Here is a 15036-nt window from a genome sequence, read left to right on the forward strand (position 1 = left end):
CGACTGGCTAATGAGGCTCGGCTCGACAACGCCTCTAGATCGAGGGCATGTCAGGTACGCTGTCAACAAGTTAATATCGGAATAGAAAGCATTGGGACCTTAATTGCTCTATTGACTTGTTCAATCGATGTCGGACAACTGTCTTTGGACATGAATTCATTATTGGGACGATTCCCAAGCCAGAGTCATGCTGACCACGGCGGTACTACACATTGCGATTTTTTGGGATATCCCGTCCGTTGCCTGGAAGGCTCGTTTCGCGACAGGGCGCCGGCGCCTCCGTCCGTTTGAGAGATCACATTCTCCCTCCTTGACCGAGGCATCGCGTTCGGTTATGGACAAGGGATCTTGCCAGAGTACCCAGTAGTCTGCACACAGCCACGGTGAAATCCGAGCATTGTTCGAATCCTTACAGAAGGTGCCAGCTGTCGAATAGCGGTTGTACAGCTGCCCAATGGCCCTGTGTGACACAGCACATCCCCGAGTCGGACCTGAGGGCCCTTTATAATAACTACTTTAGAATCAATCAGCGGCCCGAAAGAAGTGTGCCCATCACCTCATCGGCCCAATGGATATATACCATCGCAGCTGAGGTTGAGCACTGGCGACTTGTCGTCGTCTTGGTTAATGCCTGCTTCTAGAGCATCGTCTGGAGCTTCTCCCGCCTGCGCGCAATCCAGGCCACGACGGGGCAGCCAATGCTCACGCCTAGGATCAGGTGTGATGCGGGCGGTATGAAAGACTGAGGTCCAACCAGGTTGCATGACCCCCTGCTCGATGTTCCTTGGGCGCCACACTCTAAATCTCGCCTGGCGCTCCGGCAGGTGGGTGCCAGTGGCAGGCTAAAGATGCAAGCCTTGTCAGACCAGTGGCTAGTTCAGCTCCCTTGCGCTTGATGAGAACGTCCTTCGGCCTTTAGCGAACCCCTTGCAATGGTCCTGGAACAGATCCACTGGCGGGGACGTCATGCCCATTCAGATGCTTCTTTCGCCTGGTTTCGCCCAAGGGTCATCCCATTCCTGACGCTGGCGAGGGTGTCATCACTCATCATCCATGAACCTTGGGCAGTGTCGCCAATGTCCACTGAGAGGTGACAGCTTGATTTTGAAGCCCTAGGTACCCAGTACTGAGCACAGCACCGAACTGACCGGGCGGGAATTGCCTCGAACCCGACGCCCAGAGGTGGTCTCCCACAGACTGGCCTCTTCGAAAACGGACCCTTTGCATTCGCCCCCAGGCGTGGTGGGCATCTCTGTCCTCCTGTGGCGCTGCCCACTTCAAAAGACTTTTTTCTTTGACACCCGGCAAGAAACGCCTTGCTTGCTCTGCTGGAACTTGCTGAAAAACGACATCACCGGCCGCGCTGGGAGGAGTTAACTTTGACGTACTAGGAACGAGCGACCCATCTAATACTGCCATGCGGTATCTGCGCCATTCCCCATCCAAGTCTCCTTGGTTAGAGTGTTTATTATTGATTTGAGTCGTGCGCACTTTCGCCTGCCACGGCAGCTGCACTTCAGGCCTTTTTGTATACATTGCATTCCTCCACAACTCCAAGGTACCTGGATCTTCTTCTTCCTTATGCTACCGAACGCTCCTTTATATGTTTCGTACGATCCTTTCCTCCATGTACTTGCGTTCGTGTCTTAACATTTCGATATATTCCTTCTATCCACCCCGTTGACGCCACTGACCCCCCACCTATCCTTCGACGCCTCATCCACCCTGTACGAAACTATTGCGCGAGACTTTTTCTTTTGGCTGTTGACTTGGAGCATATCCTGAGACCATTCGCGCCTCCATGTGCGGCGGAAATCGCCGTCTATTCATTTGTGGTTGACTCGACGACTTGCGCCTCGGACGCGCGAAGCGAGAGAACAGGATAGCGACCGAATATCCAACCAAGGGAGCCCCATCCGCTGGTCCATTCAACATAGTATTTGGAACAGGCGGCAATCCGAAACCATTTTCGCACTTCTGTTGTCGTTCGTTGGAAGTCTTCCTGGCTCGAGAGGTGGCATCAAATCTTTTCTTTCAATTATCTTACTTCGCTGCGTCTGTGCGGGCAGCCATCACACGAGACCCGGCGCAAACTCTCTGCCGATATTGCGATATCGACCCCCTGCCTCTGTCCGCCTGGTATTGGTTGCATGAGGGAACGAATTCAGGCAAGGGGGAAAGGAGAGGTATCCGTGGGTTAAGGAGGAGGCTGTCCTTCTAGGTCCACCATATCACATTAGGGCACACTATCTTCAGGAGGTGCAAGACTGTTTCTGTCAACCTGGCGTCGACAGACGAGTCTGCTTTCCTTAAATGGACGGCAATGACCGTCGGCGCACCCAGTATGGACCACCATACCAATCACATGCGCCATCGCGCCCTCTACCAGGAGAAGCCATGGGTCCACCCTCAGGCGATAGGTTTACACAGCCAGCAACGCCAGCGAGAACGGATATTGGGAGACCTTCAATGACGCGACCATATCTTTCGGGCTATACTGGCTATGGATATCAAGAGCCGCAGTATGGGAGCTCCCACCTGCAGAGTAGTAGCCCGATGCAAGGAGTTGAGATGCAATACTCACCCGCATACCTGTCGCAGGCATCCAGACAGCAACAAGTCCAGGCCTCTCCATCCCAACAACAGCACCAGCCGTTTTCGCAGTACGCCGCCTCCACCATGCTTCCGCCAGTGGGACCACAGGGTCTTTACGAAAGCATCCCTTTCCAGCAGCGACAGACGGCACTCGAGGTGATGACAAGCCAATTTGCGATGCCCCAGTACATGCAGCAGAGCGAGCATGCAGGAGCGACGTTGAGTTCCGGCCCGGCTCAGTACCTGACTTCTCAACCGGAGCAGAGCAGCTATGGCCATGTGGCTGTGACTCGACCACCTATAGGTCAATCTTATGCTGCGGGGCATGTCGACTTTCCTGTCATGGAACAAGCGGAGCCAGAAGCTCCAGCTGTATTGAGCGGCGTCCAAGCAGCGCTCGAACAGGGTCTGCGAGACTACCACCAGCAGCTGAGGGCCACTTTCGATGCGATCATTGCGGGCAGAGTAACAGCAGCCAGCGAGAAACTGCTTGCTCTCTCTCGGTGGCTGGTCAACTCTGTGACTGCTTTGGGTAAGCTCAATCTTTGCTAAGTGGAATGGGACACGATCCTAATGGTTTCCAGGTCTGCACCATGACGACGAGACGAGACATGCGGAGCGCATTGACTTCTGGCGAGAATTGAATCTATGCTGGGAGGCTCTGGGACAAAAGCAAAAAGAAATCACAGAAGAAGCCTTGAGAACAAAGAGACAACCTGTGGATGTGCTCTCGGCCGAAGCGGTGACGAGTTTGGTAGAGGAATTGGTGAGCATGTGCGATCAACTCGAACAGTATGGACTCGTCGACTTTGAAATGGGCATCTGGGAAGAGCAGATTGTCCGCATCTTCTCAGTCTGCCTCGACCTCCTGCCTCGTGGTGGACTCAAACGACAATCAAACGAGAGCCCAAGCTGAAGCAGGCTCAATATCAGCATCTTGATCTCTGCAGCCACGACTCTACGACATATAACGACTCGGAAACCTTTTTTCCTTTGTGGGCAACGGCATTTCATTACATTGATGAATTATACCTCGTTCTTTTCGTCATGATACATGAGTTTGTATGACCAGGACACTTTTTCGACTTGCATGATGTACGACTATGATTTTGTGAGAACCGGTAATCCTGGCTCACAGCCAAAAGCATTCCGACGGGGAAAAGTGCGGGAATAGGCGGGCGGAATTCTACTTTTTGTTGGCCCTTACTATCTTGTTTGCATGGCTCGAAGCATGTAAAGGAGGAACCTTCTGTAAAATAGCTGCCGTCGTGTTGGTCGGTACCGTTTCGGGCTTTCTCAACCCTCTTCCTTTGGGTGAAGAGAGGACGGCGGATATGAAGCAGTGCAAAAGCTTCTGAATATGGCTGGAGGCAGTTCCCTATGTTGTGTTTCCAATCAGAGGTGGCACCGAATGGTGCGATCGAGTGACGGTCCAGCCATCAGGGACCATTATATCCAACCTTACCTTCAAGAAGCGCCTCACTCTGACCATCATTTGATTCCTGAATTTCAGCGTGGTCGTCAGCCCCCTGAGCAATCTGGCCACTGGTCTCCCAATCAGACCCAGTAAGGAGACCCGAACAAGGGAGTGCTAGAAGATATACATATCTACATTCACGATTCGATACGTCCGCAAAAATGGACGTGGTCGATGGTGCGCCCCTGTCTCCCGCACCCTTACTGCTTGACAGGAATCTTCCTTGCATCAAGCTGCCATGGTTCTCGGTAGGCGCTCGCCTCGGTGGCCTATGTTGAAGCCAGATCCCTGTTTCGCTTCGAAAGAGACGTCACTTTGCAGCCTTGGTGATGATCACCCGTCGGCCACTAATTGAAGGAATACTTAGGATCTTGACCCAGACGATCTTGTTTCAGGTAATCGAATTCGACTCTGTATCCATACAAGAGCCGTGAATACCTGTGCCGACTTGGATTGTGGCTGAAGGTCCCTATTACTCCACTCAGGAGGCCAGCTCGCGAAAATCCTCGATATGGCTAGTTCGACGACGGATTGAGAGGTAGCATGCAGAAACTTGGAAAGTCGAGCAGCTGTGTGGACCGTCTTCCAGCGGGATTCGTCGACAGTTCTGGAACGTCTGCGCTCCTCGCCTGCGCGAAGCATGCCAATCATAAGTAGGCGTCTACAAGTTGATTTGGATAGAGGGGCTCGCGCGTTCCGACAGCCTAGTGCCTCACCTTTCTTATTCAACAGCTGTGACAACTCCGAAAGCTGTTGCAGCCTTGCAGCCTGGTACTTTGCTCGTGTGTGTGAAGATGCTCCCGGGCAAACCATCAGCTGAGCTAAGACCCAAAGAACCCTCGACACCATCGCATTGGTCTCTTTTCTCTGACTCGGAAAGGCACATGGCCACGTTGTTCTACAACCGGGCAAACGTCAGGCGTCCAAGGATAGCCGGGTCTGTGTTGGTTATCTCATATTATCGTTGAGTCGAGGCACAAAGAACGACTCTACATAGCCACGACATCACTACTCATGTCTGCTCCAACACGTGTCATCGTCATCGGCGCTGGCCTCGCTGGCCTTGTTGCCGCAAAGACCTATTTGCAAGTCTGCAACCATCTCGGGCGACCGCTCGACCTGATCGTCCTCGACGCAGCAAAGAACCCAGGCGGCGTGTGGACGACAGAGCGTCATTATCCGGGCTTGACGGTCCAGGCCCCTAATGGATACTACGAGCTTTCCGACTTCTCAATGGTAGATGCTGACCATCCGTGGAACTCACTGATCCCAGCCGCCAGAGAACAGGCGTATCTGGAATCGTACGCTCGCAGGTTTGATGTGTACGACAAGATTCGGTTTTCCGCGACCGTCGTCAAAGTCTACAAGCGAAAAGCGCCATCGCAACCAGGATGGTCTGTCGAGATGGCGTCCGGCGAAGTGCTCGAGTGCGACAAGCTCATCGTCGCCTCGGGACTGTATTCAAAGCCTAGGCCGATCCCCATCATTGATTCCGCTTATACTGGTACAGCTGTCCACTCGCGCGACCTAGGCCGCGTGCACGAGAACATCTCCAAAGATACCACGGTGAAAGATGTGGTCGTGATAGGAGGCTGCAAATCAGCTGTTGAAGCATGCTCAGTCTTCCTCGCCTCCAACAAGCGAGTCCACTGGATCATTCGGCCTTCAGATCAGGGCGCGCCTCTGATCATCTCTCATCCCGATGCAAAGCCCAACCCCCTGGCGCTCGCGGTCACAAGATTGTTTCCCATCTTTTCGCCGTCGATTTGGAGCACCGGCGGGTTTTGGTACGGCTTTCTCCACTCTGGACGTTGGATTCTAGGCACCTGGATCGTTCAAGGATTCCTCAATCTGATGAGCTGGGCGATCACGAGGGAGATCCATTACGGGAAGAGTCGAAACTCTGTGAAAATTCAGCCGAAGGGAAAGTCCATGTTCTTCTATGCCACCTACCTCAGTCTGATTGTAGAGGGCCATCCGTTCTTTGATGCGTTACATGAGGACAACCCCGACAAACTCACCGTCTATCGTGCAACACCGCTGAAATGCGAGGGCAGAGAAATTGTCGTGGACGAGGAGGACAGGGGACAGAGGCGTCTCCCAGCTGATGCTATTATATGGAGTATAGGCTGGGAGCCCGGCGTTGACTTCTTTGAGCCGGAAGAAGCAGCAGAGATTGGCCTCCCTGTGCCCCTACACAGAATCAACAACAAGAACAAAATCCTGTCGGCATCTACAAAGGGCGCCGTTCCCATACCGTCTCCCATAACCCCAAGTGACTCGGCTCTGCCACCCCTTGAATTCTACGACGGCAAGATACGAAAGCTGTTCCCGGGGACGTTAAACCAAACACCTTTCCAACGTCAAGCCCCTACCAGCACCATTTCGCATACGCGATGGGGTCTCTATCGCTTCATCATCCCGTCTAGCCACCTTGCCAGGGACGACCGCACGCTCGCCTTTGCTGGCTTCATATCGTCTGCCCAGACGGCAGCTACATCTGAGATTGGCGCGCTTTGGGCTGTGGCGTGGCTTGAGAATCTCTTCACTCGAGTGCCGATGCCTCTCCTCGACAGAGTTGACGCCGACAGATTGACCATCCCACCGCCTTCGTCAACATCAAAGCCGAGGCGTGGGGAGTCGAGAAAGCATGGCCGGGGGGCCGAGGACCTCAAACTCCTCGCCGATGCCGAAATACGCTTCAATCAAGCCTTCCAAGAACGCCGCTACGGGTTTCGTGGCGCAAGGGCGCCAGAATTGATCCTTGAGGCACGAGGCTACATTGACGTACTCTGCCGGGACTTGGGGGTAGAGTCGCAGCGCAAACGATATCGGATGCGGGAGCGGCATGGCGGAGCTCTGCCGATGGAGGAGACAGGGTGGTGGAATGTGATCAAGAACTGGTTCAGGGAGTATTTCGAGCCGTACATTGCACCCGATTTCCAGGGTGTTGTGGAAGAGTTCTTGAGGAATAGAGAGCGCGTTTTGCCCGAGAAGGACGACTAAGAAGAGACAGACCAACAGACCTGCTGCCATCAGGCTGGCTCCCCCCATCACCGGCAGAGGAGTCAACCACACAGCAGGACAGGGGACGCCTTCTGCTCTGTAAAAGGCCAGAATGGATCAATCAATTGATCACCGCGGCAGGCAGCGTGGTGTGTCCGTGATGGCTTCGATTGGACACACCGTCGCCTCTGGGATTCTCCTCCTTGACCTGTTGGATGCGTGAAGGTCTGATCTTAGGCCAATCGTGTTTCCTTTCTCCTGAAATACGAGCCGCTAATGCTGCACGCAGTCCCAGCCATGCATTAGTGCCAGCGTAGCCTCTGTCTGCAACGACTTTTGCAATGCTGAGGCTGTGAGCTTGGCCATCCCGGCCGAACTGACCGTCCAACGACTTTTGTGTTTGGCATCTGTGGCATGAGCTGTAAGCACGACAGTCAAAGGTAATAGAGACGATTTCACCCTCATGCGCGTAAAGAATGGGAGGAGATCCGCCCGACTTTCACAGACCTCTATCAACATCAAAGGAAGAAGCTTCCCGAGATCGTGGAGATTCTCGGACAGCAAGGGTTCCATGCTAGGTGAGCGTTGTATCATTTCGACAAGTGCTTGGCAATTGACAACTGCTGAAGAGAATGCCACTACAAGACATATATCAAAAAATGGAGGCTCGACAAGAAGAACAAGGTGGGCAGCGGGTCTTTTGTGTGCCAGGCAGATCGACAATCAAATCTGACCTCGACTGCAGCAATCCGACATAATCTTTGCCTTCCAAAAACTACAGGAAAGACAGGGAAAGGACACAGCTTTCCTGATCCGGGGACAGCTTCGCTCCCGCGAGAATGTCGGACATTACTGGAAGCGTACACGCCTCAATCCAGCACGCTTTTCCCCGGTCCCACATACTCCTGACGGTGTGGAATATCGCACTCCAAGCCCATCTGTCGGAGGAAACTCTGATGAGGCTGAACCTGAGGATACGAGACAGGGTGCTGGTCGCTCACCTTTCGCCGGAGACGAGCACGTCACGCTTTTCCAGTACATCAATCAGGGTCTGGCTCTTGCTTCTCGATCTCCTAGCTTGCGCCTCCTCAGTTCTCCCGAGCCGTTGCGGGCCCAAGACCAGGCCTTGCACTATGCTAAGGTGCTTTTCCAAACCCACGTCGAGCGTGCAGATCCTAATCTGGATACTGTTTTTTTAGGTGAGGTTACGAGATTCCTCGATAAGCTCATTGCAAGAGCCTATAGTGCTTTGGTGGCCATAGATCAAAATATGTCCCTGATCAGTATACAAAGTCGTTTGCTCGATACGCTCGAATTGATTCCAGGAATGGTAAAATACGATTGTGGATACGTGACGATGAGTTTGCTGAGAATAATAGTCAGTTGCGGCCAAGGTACACAGTCTTGGACATCGACGATGAACAGGATGGTGAGCCGTCAGATTGTGGAGAAAACAGGCAATGCGTATGGTGTTGATCACCCGGTATCGTTGCTTCTGAGGACTCTAATTCGGTCTTTTGGTGGTGTGCTCGCAACATCGGAGATGATCATGTTGTCTGGAAAAGACATAATGGCACGGGGTCTCGGGCACGACTATGCTGGAATGGGAGAGCTGCTCAGATGTCTCTGCGATGTTTCTGTGTCGTCTGGCAGTATGAATTCAGCCCTGAAACACGCCAACGAGCTCTACAGTATGTGTTTTTGCAGGCGCAGAAAGTACATGACTGAAAGCAGTCTCACCTCTTTTCTGCTTTGCCTTTCTCAGCTGGCAATGACTCATTTTACATTTGGAAACTACGCGGAAAGCGACTTCTGGATCGAAGAGGGACTTCGAACCTGCTGCCAGGGACAGAGTCCATCAAAAAGGGCCACTGCTCGAGCGGACTTCCTGTATTGCAGAGCGTTGGCAATGGGAAAGCATGGTCAATGGTCCGCAGCATTCGAGGTTTTCGGAGAAGTCCTCCGTCAGAGGATGAGAGTCTACGGAGCTGGAGATTATGCCGCCATGCAATGTGGTGAGCACATGCAATGGATCAGGTATCACCACCTTGAAAAAGGGCAGCATTTGAGGGCAGCGGAAGGAGGGTGCCAGAATGAGGGACGAGGGGATCCTTGCGCTGTTGGCCAGGACGAGCCACGCATCGACGGACGACGAGAGCCCAGCGTTCATGGAGAAGCAGAGCCTTCGAACAATAAAGACTTCGCCCACCTGTGGCCGAACCATCCGGAGCAACATCCCTTGGCGATCGGGCAAGTCGAAGCATGGACAGACGAACAGCCACAACAACAGCAACAACCGGAAACACACTGGGACGACCAACTACCAGGGCTGTCGGCAGGAGAAGACCAGTGGTGGAGGATGTAGACTGATCAAGACCAAATGGAGTGGACGGACTGAACAGGCACGCAAGGACACTCTGTGTTGATGGACGGTGATGGAGATGGGGGGGAAGATAGTGCTTGGGAACGAACACCAACGGAGTGATAAGGGGCAAGGAGGCAAGGAGGATTGGATAGCAAAGGCGTTGGGACTAACAATCGTGTGCATATGTCACTGGACCAGAATCAATTTCAATCGGCGTCTTTTCTTGCTTGCTTTTTTTACTTGCTGTTATGCAAACGCAGAAAATACCTCGGCGAGATAGGTTTATAGGTATATATGCACCTGCCCTGAGGTACCTATTCTCAATAGATCCAGGGCCTCTTCTCTCCCTTCTCTCCCTCCTTCTTTTCACGGGATGTATATATATGCCTCTGTTCGATGTACATACTCTGTCAGTATTCAAGGTCCTTCAAGGGCTCACTCAGGAGAAACCCGCTTCTTGATATTACAGGGAGAAGGGAAGAAAAACGGGGGGAAGATGATGAGGGAGAAGGAATGATGAACCTGCAGCTTGTTTTCATGTCATCGAGCAGCTAGCTGTACACACACAATGATACAGAGATTGAATTGCTTAGAGCCTCCCTCCGCCTGGACCGACAGTCTTGTGGGACATGTAAACAATACAACCTGACCAACTGACAGCCGTTCGCCCTTCGGGATCGAACGCTGCGTCTCTATTGGAACACGCTCCTATATTCCAATCCCATTGCCGATGCTCCTGCGGCTCAAAAAGACATCGAAAACGCCATGCTAAAACCCCCGGCTAAGATGCCCTGGATCCTGTGATTCGCAGCCACGACGCCCCCTGAAATGTGTCCAATATGCACAAGTATAACATAAGCAAGACAAAAGAAAGAAGGAGGTTCTCCTTCGACACCTTCCGTGGCACCAGCACATCTCTCTTGCCTCCTCAGCTCATCCGCAATATCGCAACCAGCACATTAGGGCGACGTGCCTGTCAAGCCGATCGTTGCGCTCTGCGGTGGCGCAATCCCTGTCCCCGTCCCTTCTGTATTAGGTCGCCGGCCTTGACTCTCCCCATCCTCACCCACGACTCTGACCTGAGGATCGGGGATCTGGATATCCAGATTCATGTACCCGGTCCTCCTCAAGGGAATAAGCTTCACTCCATCCCGCGCACCGACGGTATGATTCCAGTCCTCCAACCATTCTTCTAGCCCCCTCAGAGCGCCTTTGATTCCCCAGGGTCGAAAGTCTTCCCACAACCAACCTGTTAGTACACCCATCATGCCATCAAACCAGTTCCACGCCGAGAAAGGGTCGTATGCTTGACAGAGAGTTTGATTGATGTGTTCGATTACATAACGAAATTCTTGTTCTTGCATTAATGGGTCGAGGATTTCGGGGTATATGTTTGAGAACGTAGGTGCGAGATCGCCCACCACCATCCAGTCGCGCCGGATGCGGATAATGCGTGTGGCCAAGTACTCGGGTGAGTGTACGGGGACGTGGGGATTCCGATGCGGGAAACAAGGGTGGGAAGGGCCCCAGGCCAGTTCTTCGGCGACGTCGCTATCTTCATCTCCATTGGGTGCTCCTCTTTCGACATCTTCTAGTGATGCTGTATTTGGGGGTTGGCCGCTGTCTGTGTATGTCCTCCCACCAAATGCAGAGGAGTGTATTGATGCGGCTGATTGTGCTCGTTTCAATGACTTGTGAGAGGTAATGCGGCGAGGGGGCTGTAGAGGTTGATCCAGGGGGTTGACGCCATAGCTCTGTCCTAGCACAGAGGAGCCTTGCTGCTGCTGCTGCTGCTGCTGCTGCGTCGTCGTCGTCGTCGTGTTATCTGCATTAAATCTAGACGTAGGTACTGTGTGCGTGCGTTCAGGCGGCTTGAGGCCGCCAGGTTCTTGCTTTTCGAGGTCGACCATCAGCCCAACACCTCGTGACGAAGATTCAGGAAGGAAATTGTTGCCGCGCTGTTGATTAAAAGGCAGGCCTATGCTGGTTCTGTCGCCAGTAGGGGTTAGATGTGGACTGTGTTCAACAATGGGGTCGGTGGGAGAATGTTGACGTGAGCGACGTTGTTCGGGAAGGGAAAGAAGAGTATGGACCTCCCCCGTGCCGCGAGCACCGCCGCCAACGTCGGTGGAGAGTTGAGGCCGTTGTGGCTGGACTCGGACTGGAGTAGGACGGGGGACGTAGTTGATGGGATTGAGGACGCGCGAAGTGGCAGAGCGGTTGTCGGGAGGAATGGTTCGTTTTTGGCCCTGCCACGGGAGCAGCGCTTCGAGGAAGGATCTGCGATTCGAACTGGGCGCTTGTGACGGTGAAGGTGCAGGTGGAGGGGGGAGAGGCTTCTGTTGATAGAGCAGGTAGTCGGGGGGAGGAGCAGGTTCGGCAGAGGATGAGGTCAATAGCCGCGGATCTGGAAAAGGAGGATGGGGATGATGGATCTCGGGAGTCAGGCCAGGTGCATCTCTAACAGGTTGTTTTTCAAGCGCCCGCGGTGATAGATGGCTGCGATCGAGGGCTGCAGGCTCCGTGGCGGTGTTGTTGGAGTTGAGGTTGGAGCTGAAGCTGGAGCTGGAGCTGGGTGCAGTAGCAGCAGCAGCAGCAGCAGCAGCAGCAGCGACGTGGGTGTGTGTGTGGGAGTGAATGGGTGGTGGTAGTGGAAAGGGGCGATGGACGGCGGTGTTTCTGGTGGGAGGAGCGCAGGTGCTGATGCTGGCTGCGGTTGGCGGCCACTGGCTGGGAAAAGGAACCCACGGAGTCCAAGGAGCCCCAAGAGCCCTAGAATTTCTGCTGCGCTTCGATTATGCAGGAACAAGGACCACAGCAAACTCTCTTCACTGGTGCTCCTGCCGCTGCTGCTGCTACTGCTGGCTCTCGTCCGCCTGTGCAGCATCCTGCGACCTCGACTGGAATCCTGGGTGAACCGGCAACACACTCATGCGGCCGAGCCCTCATCTGCGTTTTTGAAAAAGAGAAACGTTGAGAAAGAGAGGGAGACGCACACACAAGGGAAACAGTCTTTCCTCTCGGTGCCCTGCTCGGGCTGACTCGAGACTATCCCGTATCCTTTTGCCCTATTATATTGGCCTTTGTGCCACCATGCCACCGTGCCTCCCGGAATCACCTTCTCTCACTTCCCAGCGGGTTTGACGAGGTTTGAGCCACTTCGCACCATTTGGCCTAAGCGATCCTCGCTCTCCCTTCTTTTATTGATCGCTAAACGGCATCCCACGCCCGGGACTTCCCTTCCGCCACTCCATATTCGTACAATTGACTTGCTAGGGTTGGATATTTCCTACAACTCAAAAGACGCTCTAGCCCCTGGGAAAAAGGGAAAAAGACATGGGCTCGCAGATCATGGTGCCCAACCATCTCCAACAACTGTCCGCGTGCGCCCCGTAATGCAGCCAACGGGGCTAGACGGCCCAAGATGGCCTTTTCTGACTCCTGGGGCGGCCTGCTGGGTTATTTAGACTTCCGCAACGGGTGATGGGCAATTGGGCATCACTTTGGGGAGAAAAAGGGGAAACGATTCTCGAGCAACGACTCGACCTCCCTCACGGTAACCTCCTGCCCGCCTCCCTTCTCTATGCAAAGGTGTGTCCGATATGAATCAGGGGACTGGATATTCGGTCGGATGGCTCTATTTCCGACCATTTCTGGGTATACTCGTATGTGTCAGGTCCACAGGAGAGGTAGAGATGTCTCCCACGGAACAATTCAAATTCACAAATTCGTGCGATATTATGTCATACCTGTCATTAGGTTAAAGGAGAAGATCCTCTGGAGAGTGTCCAGGGCAATCCCTAAGAAGTAGGGCCAGCCGCTTCCTGAAAGCCTCCATGCTCCCTGCTCCAGCCTCCCGGCGCCGCTAGCCTGGCGGCCTCCTTTATCTGCTAGATTGGTCATTGGCTGCCCTGTGCAAGCGGGTCACCCTGCATGAACCGCTGCTCTTCGCCTTGGACACATAAAAGACCGCCAGTGATTTCGCTTCTGGAAGCCGATGGACTCTCCTAGCTTCCCTAAGAAATCCGGCTCAGTTCACGGCTGGAATATCCTTGTCACTGATCTGCCACCGTCAAAGCGAGACCATGCTCACGAGGCTTGCAATTCCCACGCCCAAGATTAAGATAAATTCCGAAGGTGAGTTGAACCGACCCGCATCATTCGACGACTGCGACGGGGAGGCTCCTAGGCTAGTGGAAGTCCCAGAGGCGGTTGGGGAATTTGCGGTCGAGCTCATGGAATTACTTACACTGCTTGTCGATGTCGACGTCACAGAAGCACCTGAAGACGCGGGAGTTGTTGCAGGAGGCATGGTCGATTGATTTGGTATCGCCACTGTGCTGAACAAAGGGTTGGATGTCGATGTAACAACAGTCGCCTCGGGCCCAATCTATTGTTCGCGACAAGTAAGCGTCTTTCTTCAGTACAATTCTGAGGCAGAAGTCTCGATCTCTAGATCATCGCCATCAAAGAGAAGGGCCGAGACGTCGACGTCAACTTCCCCAGAGCATCCGGGAGACTCACGGTCACAGGCACGCTGAATATTGCGCAAATCTCAGCGATCGCAGAGAAGGTGACTGTAAGAGGTAAATCTCAGCACAGCGGCGGCAACATTGGGGAGCTTGGACAGACTTTCTTGATCAGTAGCATTGCAGGAAGCCACGGTACAGTTATTCAGTCTCTCGATGTACATGTTGTTGGCACATAGGCATGGCCATTCGCTGTCCGCTAAGTTAGATACCCATCGCACAAAATTGCTCACAACCAAAATCCTACCTTCGCTGACAATTTGTGCCATTGACATTTGCGACGCAGTCGAGCTTTGCAGGAGTTTAGTATCAAAGGCATATCGTTTCCCCCCCCCCCCCTTACCAAGCAGGCGTCAGTCACTTACGGCGCATGCATCAACATCGTCTTGAGCCCAGGTCCCCTTGGTAAGGGCGAGGCACCAAAAGACCAAGAGCAGAGGCAGGCGATGGATTGTTTTCATGGCTGATAGGAGCTGGATGAGGGAGTAGGTTTTCTTCTGTCAAGTCGGAGAGGATCGGATTAGAGGACGAAGCGGATGAAAGAAATCTATACAAGTAGATAGAGAAGAATTAGTTTTCGCGATACCCAAGAGACGCTTCGGTGGTGACTAGTATGTAGCAGAAGTAGTGGCCAGAGACGTTCAACGTGGCAGGAGCATGTGACTGACTTATATCAGGCAGCGACAATTCACCCTGTGTAACAAGTACAAGTACGAATTGCAGGACCGCATCTCATTCAGATTGCTGCCTCGTCGATACAGTGATTGCCTGGCTCCCCGACTCTCGAGTGACGATCAGATCACCAGACAGTTTTCATGTTGCGTGTTATTTAGTCAAGACTCGAACTGCCAATGTGAAGGATGCATTGGCAGGTTGAACGGGCAAAGTTCTTGGCAGTCATCAGCCTCGTCCCAACACGTTTACAGCTCAGTCACGTGGTCGACGGATGGCTAGACGGGATAAGAAAATGCGGGCGACACATATTTGGGAGCAAAATATTTCCGATTTTTAAATGGGTCGAAGTGATATGGACCAACTTCCCAACTCCCATTAACAATACAATC

General features: G+C 53.2%; 4 protein-coding genes across 4 annotated transcripts; 3 read left to right on the forward strand and 1 right to left on the reverse strand.

Annotated features, from left to right (window-relative positions):
- Positions 1-2313: 2313 nt before the first annotated feature.
- On the forward strand, positions 2314-3511 carry A1O5_04411 (uncharacterized protein; the record flags this gene model as incomplete). Its single annotated transcript, XM_007745018.1, has 2 exons — positions 2314-3127; positions 3180-3511. 2 exons carry the CDS (start codon positions 2314-2316, stop codon positions 3509-3511), a joined length of 1146 nt encoding a protein of 381 aa, XP_007743208.1.
- Positions 3512-5086: 1575 nt separating this feature from the next.
- Positions 5087-7078, forward strand: A1O5_04412 (uncharacterized protein; the record flags this gene model as incomplete). The annotated part of the gene is made up of 1 exon (XM_007745019.1): positions 5087-7078. The coding sequence occupies one exon, from the start codon at positions 5087-5089 to the stop codon at positions 7076-7078; it is 1992 nt and encodes a 663-aa protein (XP_007743209.1).
- Positions 7079-7541: 463 nt separating this feature from the next.
- A1O5_04413 (uncharacterized protein) lies at positions 7542-9443 on the forward strand (the record flags this gene model as incomplete). The annotated part of the gene is made up of 3 exons (XM_007745020.1): positions 7542-7656; positions 7710-7762; positions 7824-9443. The coding sequence occupies 3 exons, from the start codon at positions 7542-7544 to the stop codon at positions 9441-9443; spliced, it is 1788 nt and encodes a 595-aa protein (XP_007743210.1).
- Positions 9444-10402: 959 nt separating this feature from the next.
- Positions 10403-11353, reverse strand: A1O5_04414 (uncharacterized protein; the record flags this gene model as incomplete). Its single annotated transcript, XM_007745021.1, has 1 exon — positions 10403-11353. One exon carries the CDS (start codon positions 11351-11353, stop codon positions 10403-10405), a length of 951 nt encoding a protein of 316 aa, XP_007743211.1.
- Positions 11354-15036: the final 3683 nt, after the last annotated feature.

Source organism: Cladophialophora psammophila (genome assembly GCF_000585535.1).
Source record: "Cladophialophora psammophila CBS 110553 chromosome Unknown aczJe-supercont1.6, whole genome shotgun sequence".
In the NCBI taxonomy this organism is placed as follows: Eukaryota; Fungi; Ascomycota; class Eurotiomycetes; order Chaetothyriales; family Herpotrichiellaceae; genus Cladophialophora; species Cladophialophora psammophila.